The sequence below is a fragment of the Gigantopelta aegis genome, chromosome 2 (assembly GCF_016097555.1).
Source record: "Gigantopelta aegis isolate Gae_Host chromosome 2, Gae_host_genome, whole genome shotgun sequence".
Taxonomy (NCBI): Eukaryota; Metazoa; Mollusca; class Gastropoda; order Neomphalida; family Peltospiridae; genus Gigantopelta; species Gigantopelta aegis.
The window spans coordinates 28,306,255-28,323,077 of NC_054700.1; the positions used below are offsets into that span (position 1 = coordinate 28,306,255).

A 16,823-nucleotide genomic window follows, 5' to 3' on the forward strand; every position below is an offset into this window, starting at 1 on the left:
CATTGAAACCAGTCACCGGTAAGGGGCACGCAACTCTAATTTACTATTTAACGACCTTGGTTGTTCGCAGAACTTACTCTTTCGTAATCATAACGTAAATGAATTTCTTATTTTCCGATGGGTACATTTATTATGAATGACACAGATGATACGTGTCTGATGTATGGAAATAGAGGCGCTGGCCAGGATGTAGACAGAACGAAAGACGAAGTAAACCAAGATCCAAACATTGACAGATCGAGGACAAAGTCGGGCAGTCAAATTGGTAATACTATTACTACTACTAATAAAAGTTCTTACTTAACGTGACGTGTTGTGTTTGGTTTAAAATCAAATGTGAATATAATGTAAATATAAAATAATAAAAGTACCAGTGATGTACATGATAGGCTGGTTAAAAGTAGGTCGTGGTGACCTAAACTAAAGGGGGCGGGACATAGCCCAGTGGTAAAGCATTTGCTTGATATTAGTTCATAAAAATAAACTCGAATGTAAATTGTCAATGTGCATTTTCATTCGAGTTTATTTTTATGAACAAGCTTGATGTGTGGTCGGTCTAGGATCGATCTGCATCAGCGGACCCATTGGGCTATTTCTCATTCCAGCCAGTGCTCCACAACTGGTGTAACAAAGGCCTTGCCACTGCCCTTGGTATGTACTATTCTGTCTGTGGTATGGTGCATATAAAAGATCCCTTGCTGCTAATCGAAAAGAGTAGCCCATGAAGTGGCAACAGCGGGTTTCCTCTCTCAATATCTGTGTGATCCTTAACCATATGTCTGACGTCCTAACCATAAATAAAATGTGTTGAGTGTGTCGTTAAATAAAATATTTCCTTCAATCCTTGGTGACCTAAAATCAGAACTACATTGTGATTGTGGATGTTATCAACTAGACTTCAGTCGAACCACATTGTTAACAACTACGATAAATTATTCTTCTACCTTTAATTACAGATAAAGTTTACCCACATTTTGTCCAAACAGAACTTGTGAAAAAACCATTATCGCCAACGTCCCTAGCCCGAATACTCTGCCGTTCGAGACCTAGATGGACATCTGTACGGTTATGATCACTCTCTCAGTAGAGATTATTCTGTAGCAAAAACTGATTCATGTACATGCATGTGTATGATATTTTTTTTTTTTTTTTTTTTTTTTTTCAGATCAAATACACAAGTTTGCTGGATTCAGCATTGGTCTTTCCAGGTATGTGTACACTTTAGGGATGAGACGATTAATATTTGAATGTTTTAAATTTGATTTTCTGTATTTGGTTCACGATTTGATTTATGCATCATACATTCCACAAGAACACATGCTAGCTATCACAGATACTTTTCAATAAACTATTTAAAGATCAAAATTGTTTATTTTTAATGGTCATAATTTGTAAATATAATTGTAAATAAATATATATTAAAAAGAAGAAGGAAAACTAAAGGATAAAACTACACATACATACATGCTTTCCAGATGGTTTGTCCACTGGAAAATTCGTCCACGGACGATTTGTCCGTGGACTCACCCCGGACAATTTGTCCACTCGATGACTGCATTTTTTTCAAACATATTAATAGTTATTTCTTTGACATTGTAATCGTTTCTTAACATTATTTTGTGGTATACTATAACCAAAAAAGTAAAATAGAGTTAGAATTCAACATTAATATCCAGTTTTTATTAACTGTTTGTATTCATTATTATGTGGACGATTCGTCTACGGATGATTCGTATTATCTCACATGCCACGATGTGGTAAATAGGTAATGCAAGCCTCCGCGTCGGAAGACTTTATTACCTCCCCCCCCCCCCCCCCCCATGTCATGTTCTCCTTCAATGGCGTAAATTCTATCCACTGTACCCACTCTCGTCACATGTTATCCCCATATGCCGTCTTCTACTCATGGTATGGAGTGAAGAAAACAAGGCGTGTTGTTTTAGACGCGACTTGATTCAACTTGGTGAAACATTTGTCATAATTACTTCTGTACACTTAATTGGTAAAGCAAACAGAAACCAGACAAGTTGAAAGGGAAGGGCTAAAGATTATCTTTACTGGGCATATTGTACTAAAAACATCCTACGACATTTAATTTATTTAGCCCCCACGTACATGTAGTACATATTATTTAGTCCATGGACGAAATGTACTGGGGAAATAAAAATCCAGTGGAACTAACTAGATAATAAAAAATCCCATTTTTACCATTTTATCATGTTATGATTATGATGATAGCCTAATAGTTTGACTCGAACTGTATGCCTGATGTGATCGAGATTACTGGTGATTTCAGGGTTTGTACTCGCCCTGTAAACAAAAACAAATGCAGTTACTTTTAGATGCATTCTAGCATACATGTACATATGCAGTGATAGAAATATTTCTCTGTTTTTTTGCTTATTTTTTAAGCAGAAATTTTTCACTTATCAACCGGTCAGATATATCTAGAAATCTTATATTTCAATATTTTCACTTGTCCAGTTTGTTTCATTCAAATACAAGGATAACATTGTTTTTGATTGCTAAAAAATTCAATATTTTTATTTGTCCACTTGACAAACAAACCACTTAGTTACATGTTGCAATTCTGAGCAGAATTTCATGTGTCAGCTTAAACAGACAAGTGCTTATTTCAAACTCTGCATAAGGAATTGATCACATACATCAATATAGGAAGTCAGTTCCTTTTTTGGTAGATTATAATTTTTTATTGTCCCACCAAAGAAGTTCATGGGGTTAGTGCCATGTTGGAATGCTATCTAAGGTCACTGTTTTTGTTATAGACCATGCAAATATGTCGGGTGCAGTAGAATTGAGTGCTGTGATTGCATGACTGAAATCTTTTACTGTGACATCGGAATCCCCAGCAAACAGCTGATCGAAACACTGATGTACAAATGTACATGTACCATTAAAAAAAAAAAAAAAATTGACTCCCACACCCAACCATTAAACAAAGTAAAAAACAGTGCCTCAAACCTCAATGGTTCTAAAACTGCAAATATCATGAACTGCACCCCAAAATTTATTTTTGTGAATTTATTGATGTTATACAGTTACAAATTGTATAAAATTGTGTAGACAGGCCACAGTCATTTAAACAGTTAATTTAACACTTAAAACCTTCAATGACTTTACTATTTGGTGTAGGTGTTGACCAGACCCCAGAATATGGTACATATTTTCCTTTAGGTCTTGAATCCTTTAATGGATGACTTTCGTATTTGGTGTGAGTGTTCACCAAGTTTTTCATCTACACACACAACACATCCCACTCCATGAAGTCAAGGTCATTTAAAGTGTTGGTTTAAAGTTTCTAATACCTACTATTTATAACTCTAAAGCAATTTAATGAGTGGCTTTTATATTTGTTTACCATGTGAGTATTAGCAGCACCTATTTTGTGGCGTAACTGGCAAGGTCAAAGTCATTTGGGAATATTCAAAGTTTCTCCAGATACTTTTTAATTTTTAATTCTTTTCTAGCGTGGCTCTCATATTTAGTACTCGTATCATACAAAATAATTGTGTGTTTCAGCATTTTTTAAAATTTAATAGACAATTTGGCGAAATGTTTTAGTCACCCAGAGTTAGCCCTGGTATGAGCTAGTGTTCAGTAAATGAGTCATACAACTGCACACCCCTTAGGCCCATGCAGTTGGCCCCATGCAGTATACGGTTTCAGTCATTTTGACTTTGTTGGGTTTAAATGTACAGACATGTATACAGTATCTCATTATAAATTTAAAATCCTTTCATTATTATTATTTGGTATTCATTTTGTGCACTTGAATGTTAATATAAATGTGATATTACCCGGGCAAATTTCTTGTAGAAATTTGTGAATAACAATGAAGACACTTAATTGTTTGAAATATAGTTTTAATTAAGCTACCACTGAAAATTTAGTAATTGTTTAATATGCTCTAAAGGAAATTGGGTTATGCAATGTATTACAACATGTTAAACAGGTCTGGTGTTTGGCTATTCTTGCTTTCACTGCAGGGTTTTTTCTTTTTTGTCCTACTACCCCTAGAAGGGTCTTCCCTTTCTCTCGTTTGAATTCAATATCTCATTGCTTCTTGATCTACCAGCTCCTATTCTTCAACCTTTTTCGTTATCAGTCACCACATCCCAGCCTTTGTCTTTCCAACTGTGACAGGTGCTTGTCACTTAATGTGGGCTAAGTCTGAACATTTCAGAAAGTGTTCATTGGATTCTAACACTGTTAATTAAAGGGGCGAGGCATAGCCCAGTGGTACAATGCTCGCTTGATGCACAATCGGTTTGGGATAGATCCCAGTCAGTGGGCCCATTGTGCTATTTCTCGCTCCAGCCAGTGCACCACGACTGGTACATCAAAGGCCGTGGTATGTGCTATCCTGTCTATGGGATGGTGCATATAAAAGATCACTTGCTGCTAATTGAAAAGAGTAGCCCATGAAGTGGTGACAGTGGGTTTCCTCTCTCAATATCTGTGTGGTTCTTAACCATATGTCTGACGCCATATAACCGTAAATAAAAATGTGTTGAGTGCGTCGTTAAATAAAACATTTCCTTCCTTCCTTCCTGTTAATTAAGAGGCACTTGTAACCACCTACTGTACACCCCTACTACCAGCAATCATGCTGTGTGCTAGGCCAGCTTTATTTGTAGCAGAGTATAAGGATGCCATTTGGGTTCATATTAACCTTAATTAATATAATATAACTAAGCTACAGGTATCAACATTATACCTATTATGCCTTTTATGGAGCTGTCCTAAACATTTCTGATCAATTAATATTATTAGTAATATGTGCATTTAGGTGTCTTAAAATATCATAGGGGTTGTAAAAGTATTTTAATTACTTAAGTGATGATGATGTACCGTACATGTACCTGAAATTAATGGTATCTGTTCTGGGTTTTTTAAAACATTTTCTTTGAAAATGCTAGAAATTTATACGTCATATACATATCAATCTCGTTGGGTTGAACTTGGAATGGTTGAATACACCACAACGCTCAAACCAAAAACAAAGTTCTGAGTGCACTTAATTAAATGATGTTAACCGAACGGTTAGGTTGAACTACCCGATGGGTTGAACACTTTCTCAAGTACTGGCGGGGTTCAAGCCAACAGGATTCAACGTACTGTACATGTACAAAATTTATGTAGTTTTAATCGAAAATTACTGTCATATTTTCTATTCTATTAATATTTGATGGTAGTGTCGTAGGACCATTAATTATTCAATCTTATTGTAACTTGTATTTACAGTATCTTTGCTGAACAAGTCCTTTCTCACCCATGTATTGTTCTGCGACGACAATGTCAGGTATTTAAAAACAGCTTTATGTGTTTTTAGGTTTGCTTTCAGGTTCAATATTAGACCTTTTTAGTTCATGGGCCACACCCTGAAATTTAACAATTGGGCAGGCAAGTTCCTATGCTATTTTTTTAATAGCCCAACCATAAATTGATGTGTTAAGACATTTGTTAAGAGTAAAAAAAAATTTCAACTTATCCTGGCATCAAACCAATGGCATAATTTCCAATGAGTCCTCTTCTTCCTGTCCCAGTCATGTGACTGAAGCTTCCTTCTTTCTCCTTCACTGATATATGGTCTTAAAATCTAGGCCATTGCAGTAACTGAATTTTGTGTTGGTTTAGTTGACTCTTTTTGATGTGGATTCACTTTATCAATGTCTGTTCTAATTATTAGTACCCTGTCGGTCCAACCGGAGGGGACTGTATGTTTAACCTCTGTCCTGTCCATCTGTCTGTCTGTCTTGTCTGTCTGTGCCACATATAGTTTTCCAGACTTTTTTCGCAATGCCTCAAGATACTAGTTGAGTGACATTGTACCTATTTTTTGCAGACTTACATGTATGGTCCTTGAACTTAGAGGATTCAAAAAAATTAGTTTTTTGGACCTTTTTTTTTCACAATGCCTCAAGATATCCTGTATCGAGATGAAATTTTGTGTATATAGCTTTATCATGTTTGACTTTCATGGCGATTACCCATTTTTCACAGAGTTATGGCCCTTGAATTTAGGAGATACAAAAATTTGTTTGGCCGGTAGGTGACATACATGTATACATGTATGTAGTGCTTTAGCAGTACTCTCAGAATGCTTGTTTTCTCGCAATTTCAAAATATGTCAGCTGGTATTATTGACAGCATCATTTTATCACAAATATTGAAAATTGTTGGATACTTGGTTTCGAATACATGTACAGATGAAAATATATAAAACCTACTACCGGTACTACCAATTTAAATACGTTGAATGCAAAAGATCATGACATTTTTTAATTTTACAATGAACAACCTTGTCAAAGGCTGTATACTTTAGTGCAGGAAATTTAAGTGGATATGAAAGATCCCTAGCTGCTTTAACATTGAAAAGTAGCCAACTTGTAGATAATGGCGACAGCGTTTTTCTTCTCTATCTATTGACCAAATGTCAAATCAATCACTAATAAAATAGCTGTTGCTTAAAATTTGTTGACGTATGTGTCATCAGACAAAAATATTCCTTTCTTTTCTATTTGCAGGTGCATCATAATGGAGAATGGTTTCATTTGACACCATTTACGCTTTTCCAAGTGATGCTGAATATGCAAAGCCACCAGGTAATAAACTAAACTAACCAAGAAAAGCACATGATTTAATGGCAGACCAATGCAGTGTTTTTGCCAGAAAGAAATTTTTGGGTATGGCACTATGCAACTAACTGAATGCAACCACAGTCAACAGGGGGGGGGGGAACTCCCCCAGAATGAAAATGTATTATGTTTAGGGTTAGGGTTAAACAAATCATACAGTTAAGGATAAGAGTAATTAATTTTGTCAAAAGGTTAACTTAAAAAAAAATGTGCAAAATTTTTTGGGCATGGCACCATACCCATTTTACCCTCTGGCTGCAACCCTGCAATGTATTTGTTTAATTTATCCTCATACTGCTTTCTCAATGATAAAACAATTACACCACCAAGAGAAGAATGCTAAGTACATGTAACAATAAATACTGATTCTGATCATCTGGTAATTTAACATTGTTTCCTTTATCTTATCCAGTAACAAAAACCTTTATTGATGATTACCTACTACTTACATGTATTATATTTATGAATGTAAGCTATTAATGCTATAATTTTAATTTTTGCATGATCTTCCTAAATCATCCTAAGACGCAGAGAGATGCAAGTGATTTTTTAAAAACATTCTCATTGCAGTAATTTCACATTACTATAAACTAAATGTCTGTAAACTTTTGAGCAATTCCTAGGTTTAATTACCACGTTTTTAATGCCTACTCAGTGTTTGAGATTAATGGTCTTCCAATATCCTGGGGATACCAGAATTTATTTTTGGATACCAGACTTCAATAATCCAGTATCCCACCGGGATACCATACAATGAGTCGTCATTTACTGGTGAAGTTAAGTAACAGTGTCGTCCAAGTTTGTTACAATGTTATTTATGAATTTCATTTAAATGGGATACTAAATTCTCAGGTGGGATACCAGATTTTGAAATGTTAGTAACCAACTGGGATACTGCCCAAAATGTTTAATCTCGAACACTGAATACTTATATATATATATATATATATATATATATATATATATATATATATACATATATACACATACTTGTACATGACCAGTTCATTCTGTTTTATAAGGTATATACTAGCTAGTAACCATTCAGAATTTTTTTTTCTTCACTTTTTTCACTGTTAGTTTATAAAGTGCAAGACATTTTTCCTGTAAAAATCAAGTATGTAAAAGTCTATATTTCAGATGACCTTAGACATGAATGCAAGCATTAAAATTGGGACTTTTTTTTGGGGGGGGGGGGGGGGGGGGGGGGGCTTGTGGTGTGAGTGTGTGTGTGTTAGAATTCCTCTGGAATCATTAAAATGATGGAATACAGATATTTTGTGATTCCATCTTATAATCTTATACTTCCAACCCAGACCCTGGGGTTCATGGAATACAGCTAAATTTGCAGCCTCTACGTTCTATAACAGTTTATGTCCGATATCATTTTTTGGAAGTATTGGGCGGAAGGACTTGCCTAAAAACTGACTAAATGTATAGTTGTGTAGATGTTATCTTGAGACTGTAGTAGGTCAGGTTGTTCATTACAAATGTACCTTTCGAAGCAGGATGCTGGTTGAGACAAATGAATGTAGGCTGCTATATATATATGGCATGACAGTCACTCTATGCACCCTTGTTTTGGCTTTGTACACAGTAAATGTAACATATCCAGCAGTAATTTTTTGATATAATATATTTTACAAAAGGTACTTTTTATTTATTTTATATTTCAAACCTTAAACTTAATAAATGTATTTTGTCCAGAATTGTGAAAAACACATAAGAATTATATACCGACCTGTAAACAGCATTGTTTGCTCGTTATAGAATTTTGACATGGGGTCACAGTTAGTAGACCAGTTTTTATTTTTAATGTGGCAAAGCATTGTAATAATACAGCTAATTTTGAATTTGAATGACGTCATTATTCCAGTGACATCACTTTGCATCTCCTTACAATAACAATAAACAAGGGTACATGACGTTTCTGTTTTAAAAATGCTATACAAATTCCAATGCAAAATTGCTATGGAATTATTTTGGTTTGAACATAACTAATGCACCTAAATATGTTTGAAGAAAATCTTGTAATTAAAAAATTATGCTAAATTTGCAAAATACGGATTTGAAGTGAAATTATGGTAAGATATGCTATATTTATTGTATATGAAGCCAAAATAAGGGTGCCAAGAGTGACTTGTAAGCAGTAACCATCAAAAATTGTTGCTTATTAGAGAACACTTTGGTAGATTCGTATAGAAGTTTGTAAACAATTTATTTATATAATATTTGTTTAACTTGAAGGGAGTGACGACACTTTGGAAAGGCTTTGGAAGTGTGTTTGTAATAAAAGGAATATTTATGGTCAGTGAGACGGTGATCAGTGAAGTGACGCCACTACCTAAGTGAGTTTTATAGAGAATAACTGGTTACTGTGTTAAGATATCGCCTTTATCCTGCAGAGGTTAAAGCTGATCAATAACTTAAGACAGTAAAGGGTTATTTTATTTATCCTGCAATCCACATGAAATGAAAATAATTACATAAAATGAACTGTTTTATTTCACAATTTTACCCTTTTCCAGAGTAGTATGTCCACACGTTGAATGCCTTGTCTCCTACAATATTTGTAGTGGGGCAGCTAACATCCAATATTTGACTGAATTGTGCATTTTTGGTTAAAAGCATAAAACTGGGCACATACACTGTAGATACCTTGACCCATTACAAACATTTTCAAATACTGACCCAATTCAGCAGCACCCTCTGGTGGCCAGGGTGTATCTACATATGTTCCCCATCCCCATTTAGTGTGGCGGCAAAAAAATAAAATGGTGCACTTTTGGTTTAAAGCATGAAACCTGACACATATATTGTAAACCGGATTTGCACTTATTTCAAAACTTTTGGAGAGAGGGAGATAGAGAGAGTGCCATGGCGTGGAGGCAGCAGGTTTCCTCTCAAATTATCTCTGTGTTCCTCAAGTATATGTCCAATGCCATATGACCATAATTAAATACATGTATGTGTTAATGGGTTGTTTAATAAAACATTTATTTCTTTCATTTGGATGAAAATCTGTCATTTAATTCATAATGGCCAAATGTAAATAATTATGAGTGTTGTTACTTACATGTATGGCTGTACACTGTAGGTGTACTTTAATACAGCAATGAGTTTATTTTCTGATTGTTTGTTTCTTTTCTTTTCTTCTATCTTAAAGCTTGTAATAGGAAAAATGAGTTTTCATGTTAGCATGTCATCTTGACTGAAAAACAAAACGTAAAAACTTTCTTCCTTTTTAGAGAGGTGTCACGACACAGTTCGTTAAAGAAATATGGAGAACATTTGCTCTTAAAGAGGTATGTTATACAAGATATGTATGATGGAACTGCATGCAGTAACAAAATGTAACCTTGAAGGGACACTAACTAAAAACTCTCCATCATGTAGTATACAGTATTTGAAACAACACACCAACTTCCCAATCAAAAGCACAGTATAAGCAGCTATTGTGAAATAAATCTAATTTTATGGTTTAATTTTCGTCTAATTTGTGGTCTTTTAACAACAGACATATAATACATGTATACATGTATGTTACAGGGAATACGTATAATCAGGGATTATGTACAATCTCTGAAACGTTCAGGTAATGTATACATGTGCAGGCCTCGAAATTCGGTGTTAAAAGGGCAGGCTATAATAGCCTTTAAAAATCTAGGAAATGAAGGGCACCAAGGCTAACCTAAAAGGCACAAAGGCTACGTTCATACATTTTCAAAGGGCACCAAGGCAATCTTTTTTAGGAAGTCATTTTAACCAGAAAAAAACTTTTTATCTGTAATTCTGTTAAATTGGTCATTCATCAATAAATCAAAGTATTGTAGTGGTGTCATTAAACAAAACAGTATTTTAATTTTTTTGTGGTGTCCTTAAGACAACTTTGGTGGAGAGAGATTATGACATATCTGGTCTCCTTGAACAAACACTGCTGCTGTTCCATCTCATTACAGCAGGTAATGGATCAAAGTCCACTGGTTTCGGACCATCTGAGCAGATGGAGTATGACTGAAAGAAAATTATATTTGAATGGCTGGACAGTTATGTTAAAGTCTTAACATTAAAGAAATAAAATAAAATAATCTATAATAAAAGTAGATATGTTAATTTTATCTATTAGTCTTTGTGAAGGTATCTCCAGAGAATCACTGTAGAATACAGGTACTAAGTTTCAGAATTATCCAATCAAGATTTCTATTTCAATTTTACAATCTCAATACTACCAAGTGAAGACTACCAAAAGAATATGTGTATTACGTTTCAGAACAATACAATTAAAGCTTTAGGAAAAGGGATGAAATGTTCAGTGTTAAATTATTTGAAATACAAATAATTAAATAAATAAATGTTCAAACCAAATCATTTAGGTTTTTAAAAATTTAATCTTTATATTATTTTTGTTGTAAATTCTATATTTAATAATAATAAAGAAAATCCACCCTAATTTCAACAAACATAATTGTAATAACAAGATTAACCAAATGACCCATATAATTAGAATAAAAAATGTGGAGGGAAATCCCATTCTGTCATGTGACCGTATCCACAAAAACGTAAACATTGTCGAAGGACACCATGGCCTATTTTCTTAAGTATGTGTTCAGCATTTATGGATTATTTTTAATATGTGTGTGTGTGTGTGTGTGTGTGTGTGTTTTAAATGGAGGTTGAGGGGTGTGTGTGGGTGGGGGGGGGGGCGCAGCAGCGATGATTTTTATACACCCCCACCGCACATTTTTGCACCTTCTTACGCCGTGCCCTGGACCCAATCACTGGCGTTGTTAGAGACTGGACCCAGACTAGACATGCCTGGACGTTGAATGAGCATAACTAATTTGTTTGAAATTTGAATAATTAACACGTGCTCTTATTAGGTACCACGGTAATTGATGACACACGAGATCGCATGACAGTACGGTAACGTGTGTGGCGATTAAACAGCTTTTATTACAAACTGCTAAATACTGTAGGCCTATAGAGGAAAATATATCGTATTATCGTAACTCCAGTCATATCATACATTGTAGGTTTATTTTCCAAAAACAACAACGTGCGATCTCAACAAAACAATCGAGGATTTCTCGATACCACATGCACGGACTACAAGTCATCACGTTTTTACCGCATGCAAAGGTGAAGGTCATCTGAAGAAGACGTGGTACAATTTTCGTTGTTGGCTACTGCTTAGGCCTAGTACCCAGAATTTGTCAATATACACGGCTGTAGCCTGTAGGAAGATACCAAAAAGTGGGGTGGTACCAAGTAACCCCTTCCCCGCTTCCTACGCCAGTAATGTATAGGCCTATCAACTGCTGAGCATGGGTAATAATTAAATAAACGGAATATTAAAGAATAACCACAAACATTAAACAGTTCACATTTATTTCAGTGTTTCAGTTAATTGGGAATAAATTAATTTGGGTGATTTTAGCATGGGTCCGTTCAATAGGCTAATAAACATTAAAACTATAAGTCCGTCCCACAGGGAACGCCTTTTTTATTACTATGAAATTTACTATAAGTTATTCATTTCTAAGCCGATTGATTTGTAAATTGCACACAAAATTAGTATTGTTTTGTTATTTCCAATACACTTTTACTTTTCTTGTTACGTCAAACAAAACTGAAACTAATAGCAAAAATCTTTTTTTATAGAATGATGGGACAGACTTTTTTTTATAATTTCAAAATTTGTCATGAAGAATATCGATAACAATAGCCCACGTTCAGCCAGCAAACGTTTGTCTAACGTTCGTGAACTATTTGATTGGTTCTCAACGTGGCCATTTGGTTTATTGTGAAGCGCATAAACCAGTCTAGCGGACTTTTTTCCGCTCAGTCTGGTTGAACGCAGCTGACATTTAAATAGCTAATAATAATAATAATCTTTTGACAATTTTTGTCTTCTTTAGTCTTCTTTTTCTTCTAGGCATGGTTTAGCCTATTTTGAAAAAAAAAAATTGCCTTGGGATTCTTTTTCGGCTATTTACGGTTTTTTTCGTAAATGTACGACGTTAAAACTTTCGGCAATTTACGGTGGAGTTTTTCCCCCGTAATGCTGTACGTTTCAACCGTAATTTATCATTTGTTACGTTCGATGTGCAGTTATAATACATGACCAAGAAACTGTATACAAACACTACCGAGGAACATCGAATTCGTGCATGTTTAATGTTTTAAAATAAAAGTTAGGGTTATACAAGTTTAAAAAAAAAAAAAAACATACACAAAAGGGGCATCACGGCAGGTAATTAAAAGGGCACGGTTATTCATAGCCGTAAAGTAAGTGGTATTTTTGAGGCATCACGGCTAAGGCACAAGGCAGTACGGCAAATGCCGTGGAGCCGTCGTGAATTTCGAAGCCTGCATGTGTATGTAAAGTCTGATTAACTTAGGACTTGCATATAATTCCTTAAAATATGAGGTATTGTACATAATACTAGTAATAGTTCTATTATTAATACCTGAAATTTAGTCAGTTATTAGTCCCCTACCGTTACAACCTGAGGAGACTATAGGTTTCATCTCTGTCTGTTCATCTGTCCATCCGTCTGTCCAACATATAGTTTATCAGATGTTTTTTCCCACAGTGCTACAAGATATTGAGCTGAAATTTTGTGTATAGCTTTATTATGTACTGTTAGAGCTCAAGTTTGATGTTCATGGTTATTTACCTATTTGTGACAGAGTTATGGCCCTTGAATTTAGGAGGTATGAAAATCTGTTGGGATGGGGACACCAGCTAGTACTTTAAGAATGCTTGTTTCATACATGAAGAGTTAAGGCGCAAAATGCGATATAGACCATTTCCAAATATTTTGACTTAAAGCCACCAACGTAAACCACTCAGTGAATGCTAGCTGTAACAATGCTGTTTTGCCACACAGTGCAAATCAGTTGGAGAAAAACTGTTTTCTTTCAAAACGCGGTATATATGTTAACTCTATTTTTATACAAAATGTGATATATCCATTTGATTAAAATGCCAGCACCCGTATCACAGGCCTATATTTTCTATTTTATTCTGGAACATGAATTATTTTGAGCTGCTGGAATTTAATGGGTAAATTGAATGAAGAATTAAAAACTTCCAGATTTATATAAAATGGCCCAAAGTTGAAAGGCCACAATGAATCTGAATTAGTGACATAGGTAAATTCTACACACAATTGTTAAAAATTCTGTACTTCAATATTCGTAACAAATAAATCAATAATCTACATGTATATAAAGACAATTAATATAGCTAATTAAGAGTAATTAATTAACTAATGTATGAGTATTATTGACATTAACATGAGCAAATGATGTAGGATAGAACAAATGCCAGAACATCATGGTCATGCATGTGCATCTTATCTGGAGGTGCATATAGTCCCCCACCTTGCCCCACCTCTGATTAATGTGAAAATGTGTCATTTTTATTTTGAAAGTGCCATTTTTGTCTAACTAGAAAACCCCTAAATTACTATACACTGATTAATTTTACTGTCTTTTCGCTAATTGTTTTAGGTTAGACGCGGCCCGCAGAAAGACAAAAACAGCTAGTCTAGATGTTTCTATGTAGCCTGATGTTTGGTGTTCAGACATTACTCCTCATTAATTTAGATTTTTTTCCTTCTCCAAACACTGTTTAGGTAAAAGAATGCTAAGCGTGATAATATTTTCTTATTTTATGTTAATATCTTCATGATTTAGTAATATTTCTGTTATGTCTGGTTTTGTAGAAAACAACTGGAAATAGGGATATATCGCGTTTTGTAACAAAACATGTTAATATAATAATTATATTTATTGAAAAATAAGAGTGTTAAATTTGTGAAAATTGGTGTACATGTAGTTATATCCGTACTTGTTATAAATATCATACCGTATTACGTTTGCATTTATGAATTAATTAAGCACAAATGGATATATCACATTTTGCATCTAAAGTCTTCACATATTCCCTAAATTACATGAAGCAAGAGACATGCTTCTTGGTGTACATGTGCAAAATATTACAGTACAGAAGCGCAGGGAACATTTTGTTGAGTGTCGCATTGCGATTTGCTAGGTACATGTAAGTTTTTGAAATCACTACACAATTCTAAAACATTATTATAGGAGTTGGTAAAGTTTTGCAATTCATAATTTAAAAACAAAATATTCCCAGAAACGACAGTTACATCTTACCTTTAGCACTACTAAACTCCTTCATTTGTTTTCTTATTATATTTTATATTTTTCTAAATTATAAATAATTTATGGTCTAGAATTTGAATCTTTGTTCAGCTAAAACACGTTTACTTATATCATTTCAGCTTGTCTTTCTTGGTGACTTCTCCATTTTATGCTGCCAGCATGATTGAAACAATCCAGGTATGACATATAAAGCCCATCTACTCAGATGTTGTTTTGTTTAACTGAAGTTGGTGAAAATTCTGGAGCTAAAAATTAACTTTTTTTTTCACTAAGCAATCGTACCATGTACGCCAGGACATCCGCATTATGCGACTTGGGGGCAGGACGTAGCCCAGTGGTACAGCGTTCACTCGATGCGAGGTCGGTGTGGGATCGATCCCTGTCAGTGGGCCCATTGGGCTGTTACTCGTTCCAGCCAGTGCATCATGACTGATATCAAAGGCTATGGTACGTACTACCCTGTCTGTAGGATGGTGCATATAAAAGATCTCTTGCTGCTAATCAGAAAGAGTAGCCCATGAAGTGGTGACAGCAGGTTTTCTTTCTCAATATCTGTGTGGTCCTTAATCATATGTCTGACTCCATATAACTGAATAAAATGAGTTGAGTGCATTGTTAAATAAAACATGTCTTTCTTTTTTTATGCGAGTTGACTTTAGCTCTACTTTTACATTGCCATGACGATCACTAGATTGTAAAATGGATTATCCACAGATTAACAGTAGTGGCTTAACACTGTTACAGGGGCCATGACAGTTGCTTGTTTGCTTCCACTTCTGATAGCACATTAAGCTTTGTGAAAACTAAAAATCGAAAGGATAACTCTCCCCCAAAAAGTACTTGTGATAAAGAAGGTGAATCAAACTGGATAACATATAACATTAATGGAAATTGGTCTTTGATGTGGTTTTCATCTGTTTAGGAAATAAATATATGTCATCAAAATGTTTTCAAATTCAATGATGTCATAAACCAAAAACCATGTTATTTTAATGCACCAGGTAGACATTACACAGATTTAACCCAGGTTTTGTTTAACAAAGGTTAAAATGCAGTTTGTATAGACACAGTAATATTAAACAAGTTTAAACTTACACTGAATTCTGTTTGATGTTCCAAATTGGTGTACATGTGTTTGAGGCAGCTAGTTGCTATAGTCCCATAGTGTTGTAATAAAGGGCATTTTAAAGTAGCACGGGAAAGTTAGATGACTTTTTATGGAATATAATTTGACTTTTGTTTCTGTTATACTTGATAATGATTTGTAAGCTACTAAGCAGTCCAGTGTCAAAAGAAAACCTGTTTATCCTCTTTACCTGTTTCCTTTCTTTGTTAGTAAATTTGGAAATGTTAAATCATGTTTTATTTTATTGTATGTAATATATTCGTATTGTAAAATGTTGGGACAGGCCTATAATTATGCTAATGCCTGTTGGCCAATCCCCAGACCTGTTCTACTGTTTTGAATGGCAACAAATATTGTTTAAACCAAAACAAAACAAAGACTCAGCTGGCACAGACATGTACACGGGTACATTTCACCATTTAAAACACTGTCCTCTTTATAATAAATTTATTAACTAGGAGCTGGTTTAAATCTATTTTACTGTATATACTTTGTACTCCCACTAACAAGTAAAAAGTGTTATTCCTACTTTATTTTTACGTAAGTGTCACAGATCTTCTTGCAAAATATTTGTTTGAAAAATAAGGATGACATTGTTATTCATTACGTGACTTTATTCGTGATCGTTTTTAGTGTGTAATTACACAGCTGCATTTGGGAAAAATCCTCACGAATTACATGTATATCATTAGTGTTTCTGCCAGAAAGAAATGTTTGGGTATAGCACTATGGAATAGAATGCATCAACAGTCAGCAGGGAGTACGGGGGGTAGGGGGGGGGGGCCTTCCCCAAAACGAAAAATAGGTTAAGTTTAGGGTGATAGTTAAAAAAGATCATACAACAATGA

The 16,823-nt window shown here is 34.5% G+C and overlaps 1 protein-coding gene across 1 annotated transcript in view; it reads left to right on the forward strand.

Annotated features, from left to right (window-relative positions):
- Nucleotides 1-39: 39 nt before the first annotated feature.
- Nucleotides 40-16,823, forward strand: part of LOC121383448 (solute carrier family 25 member 46-like) — a 29,445-nt gene continuing 12,661 nt past the window's right edge. Inside the window, exons 1-7 of the mRNA XM_041513496.1 lie at nt 40-265; nt 1,166-1,208; nt 5,266-5,323; nt 6,549-6,626; nt 8,907-9,007; nt 9,908-9,964; nt 14,969-15,026. Coding sequence (XP_041369430.1) covers nt 118-265; nt 1,166-1,208; nt 5,266-5,323; nt 6,549-6,626; nt 8,907-9,007; nt 9,908-9,964; nt 14,969-15,026 — 543 coding nt within the window. The 5' untranslated portion in view covers nt 40-117. The remainder of the gene's footprint in view (nt 266-1,165; nt 1,209-5,265; nt 5,324-6,548; nt 6,627-8,906; nt 9,008-9,907; nt 9,965-14,968; nt 15,027-16,823) is intronic.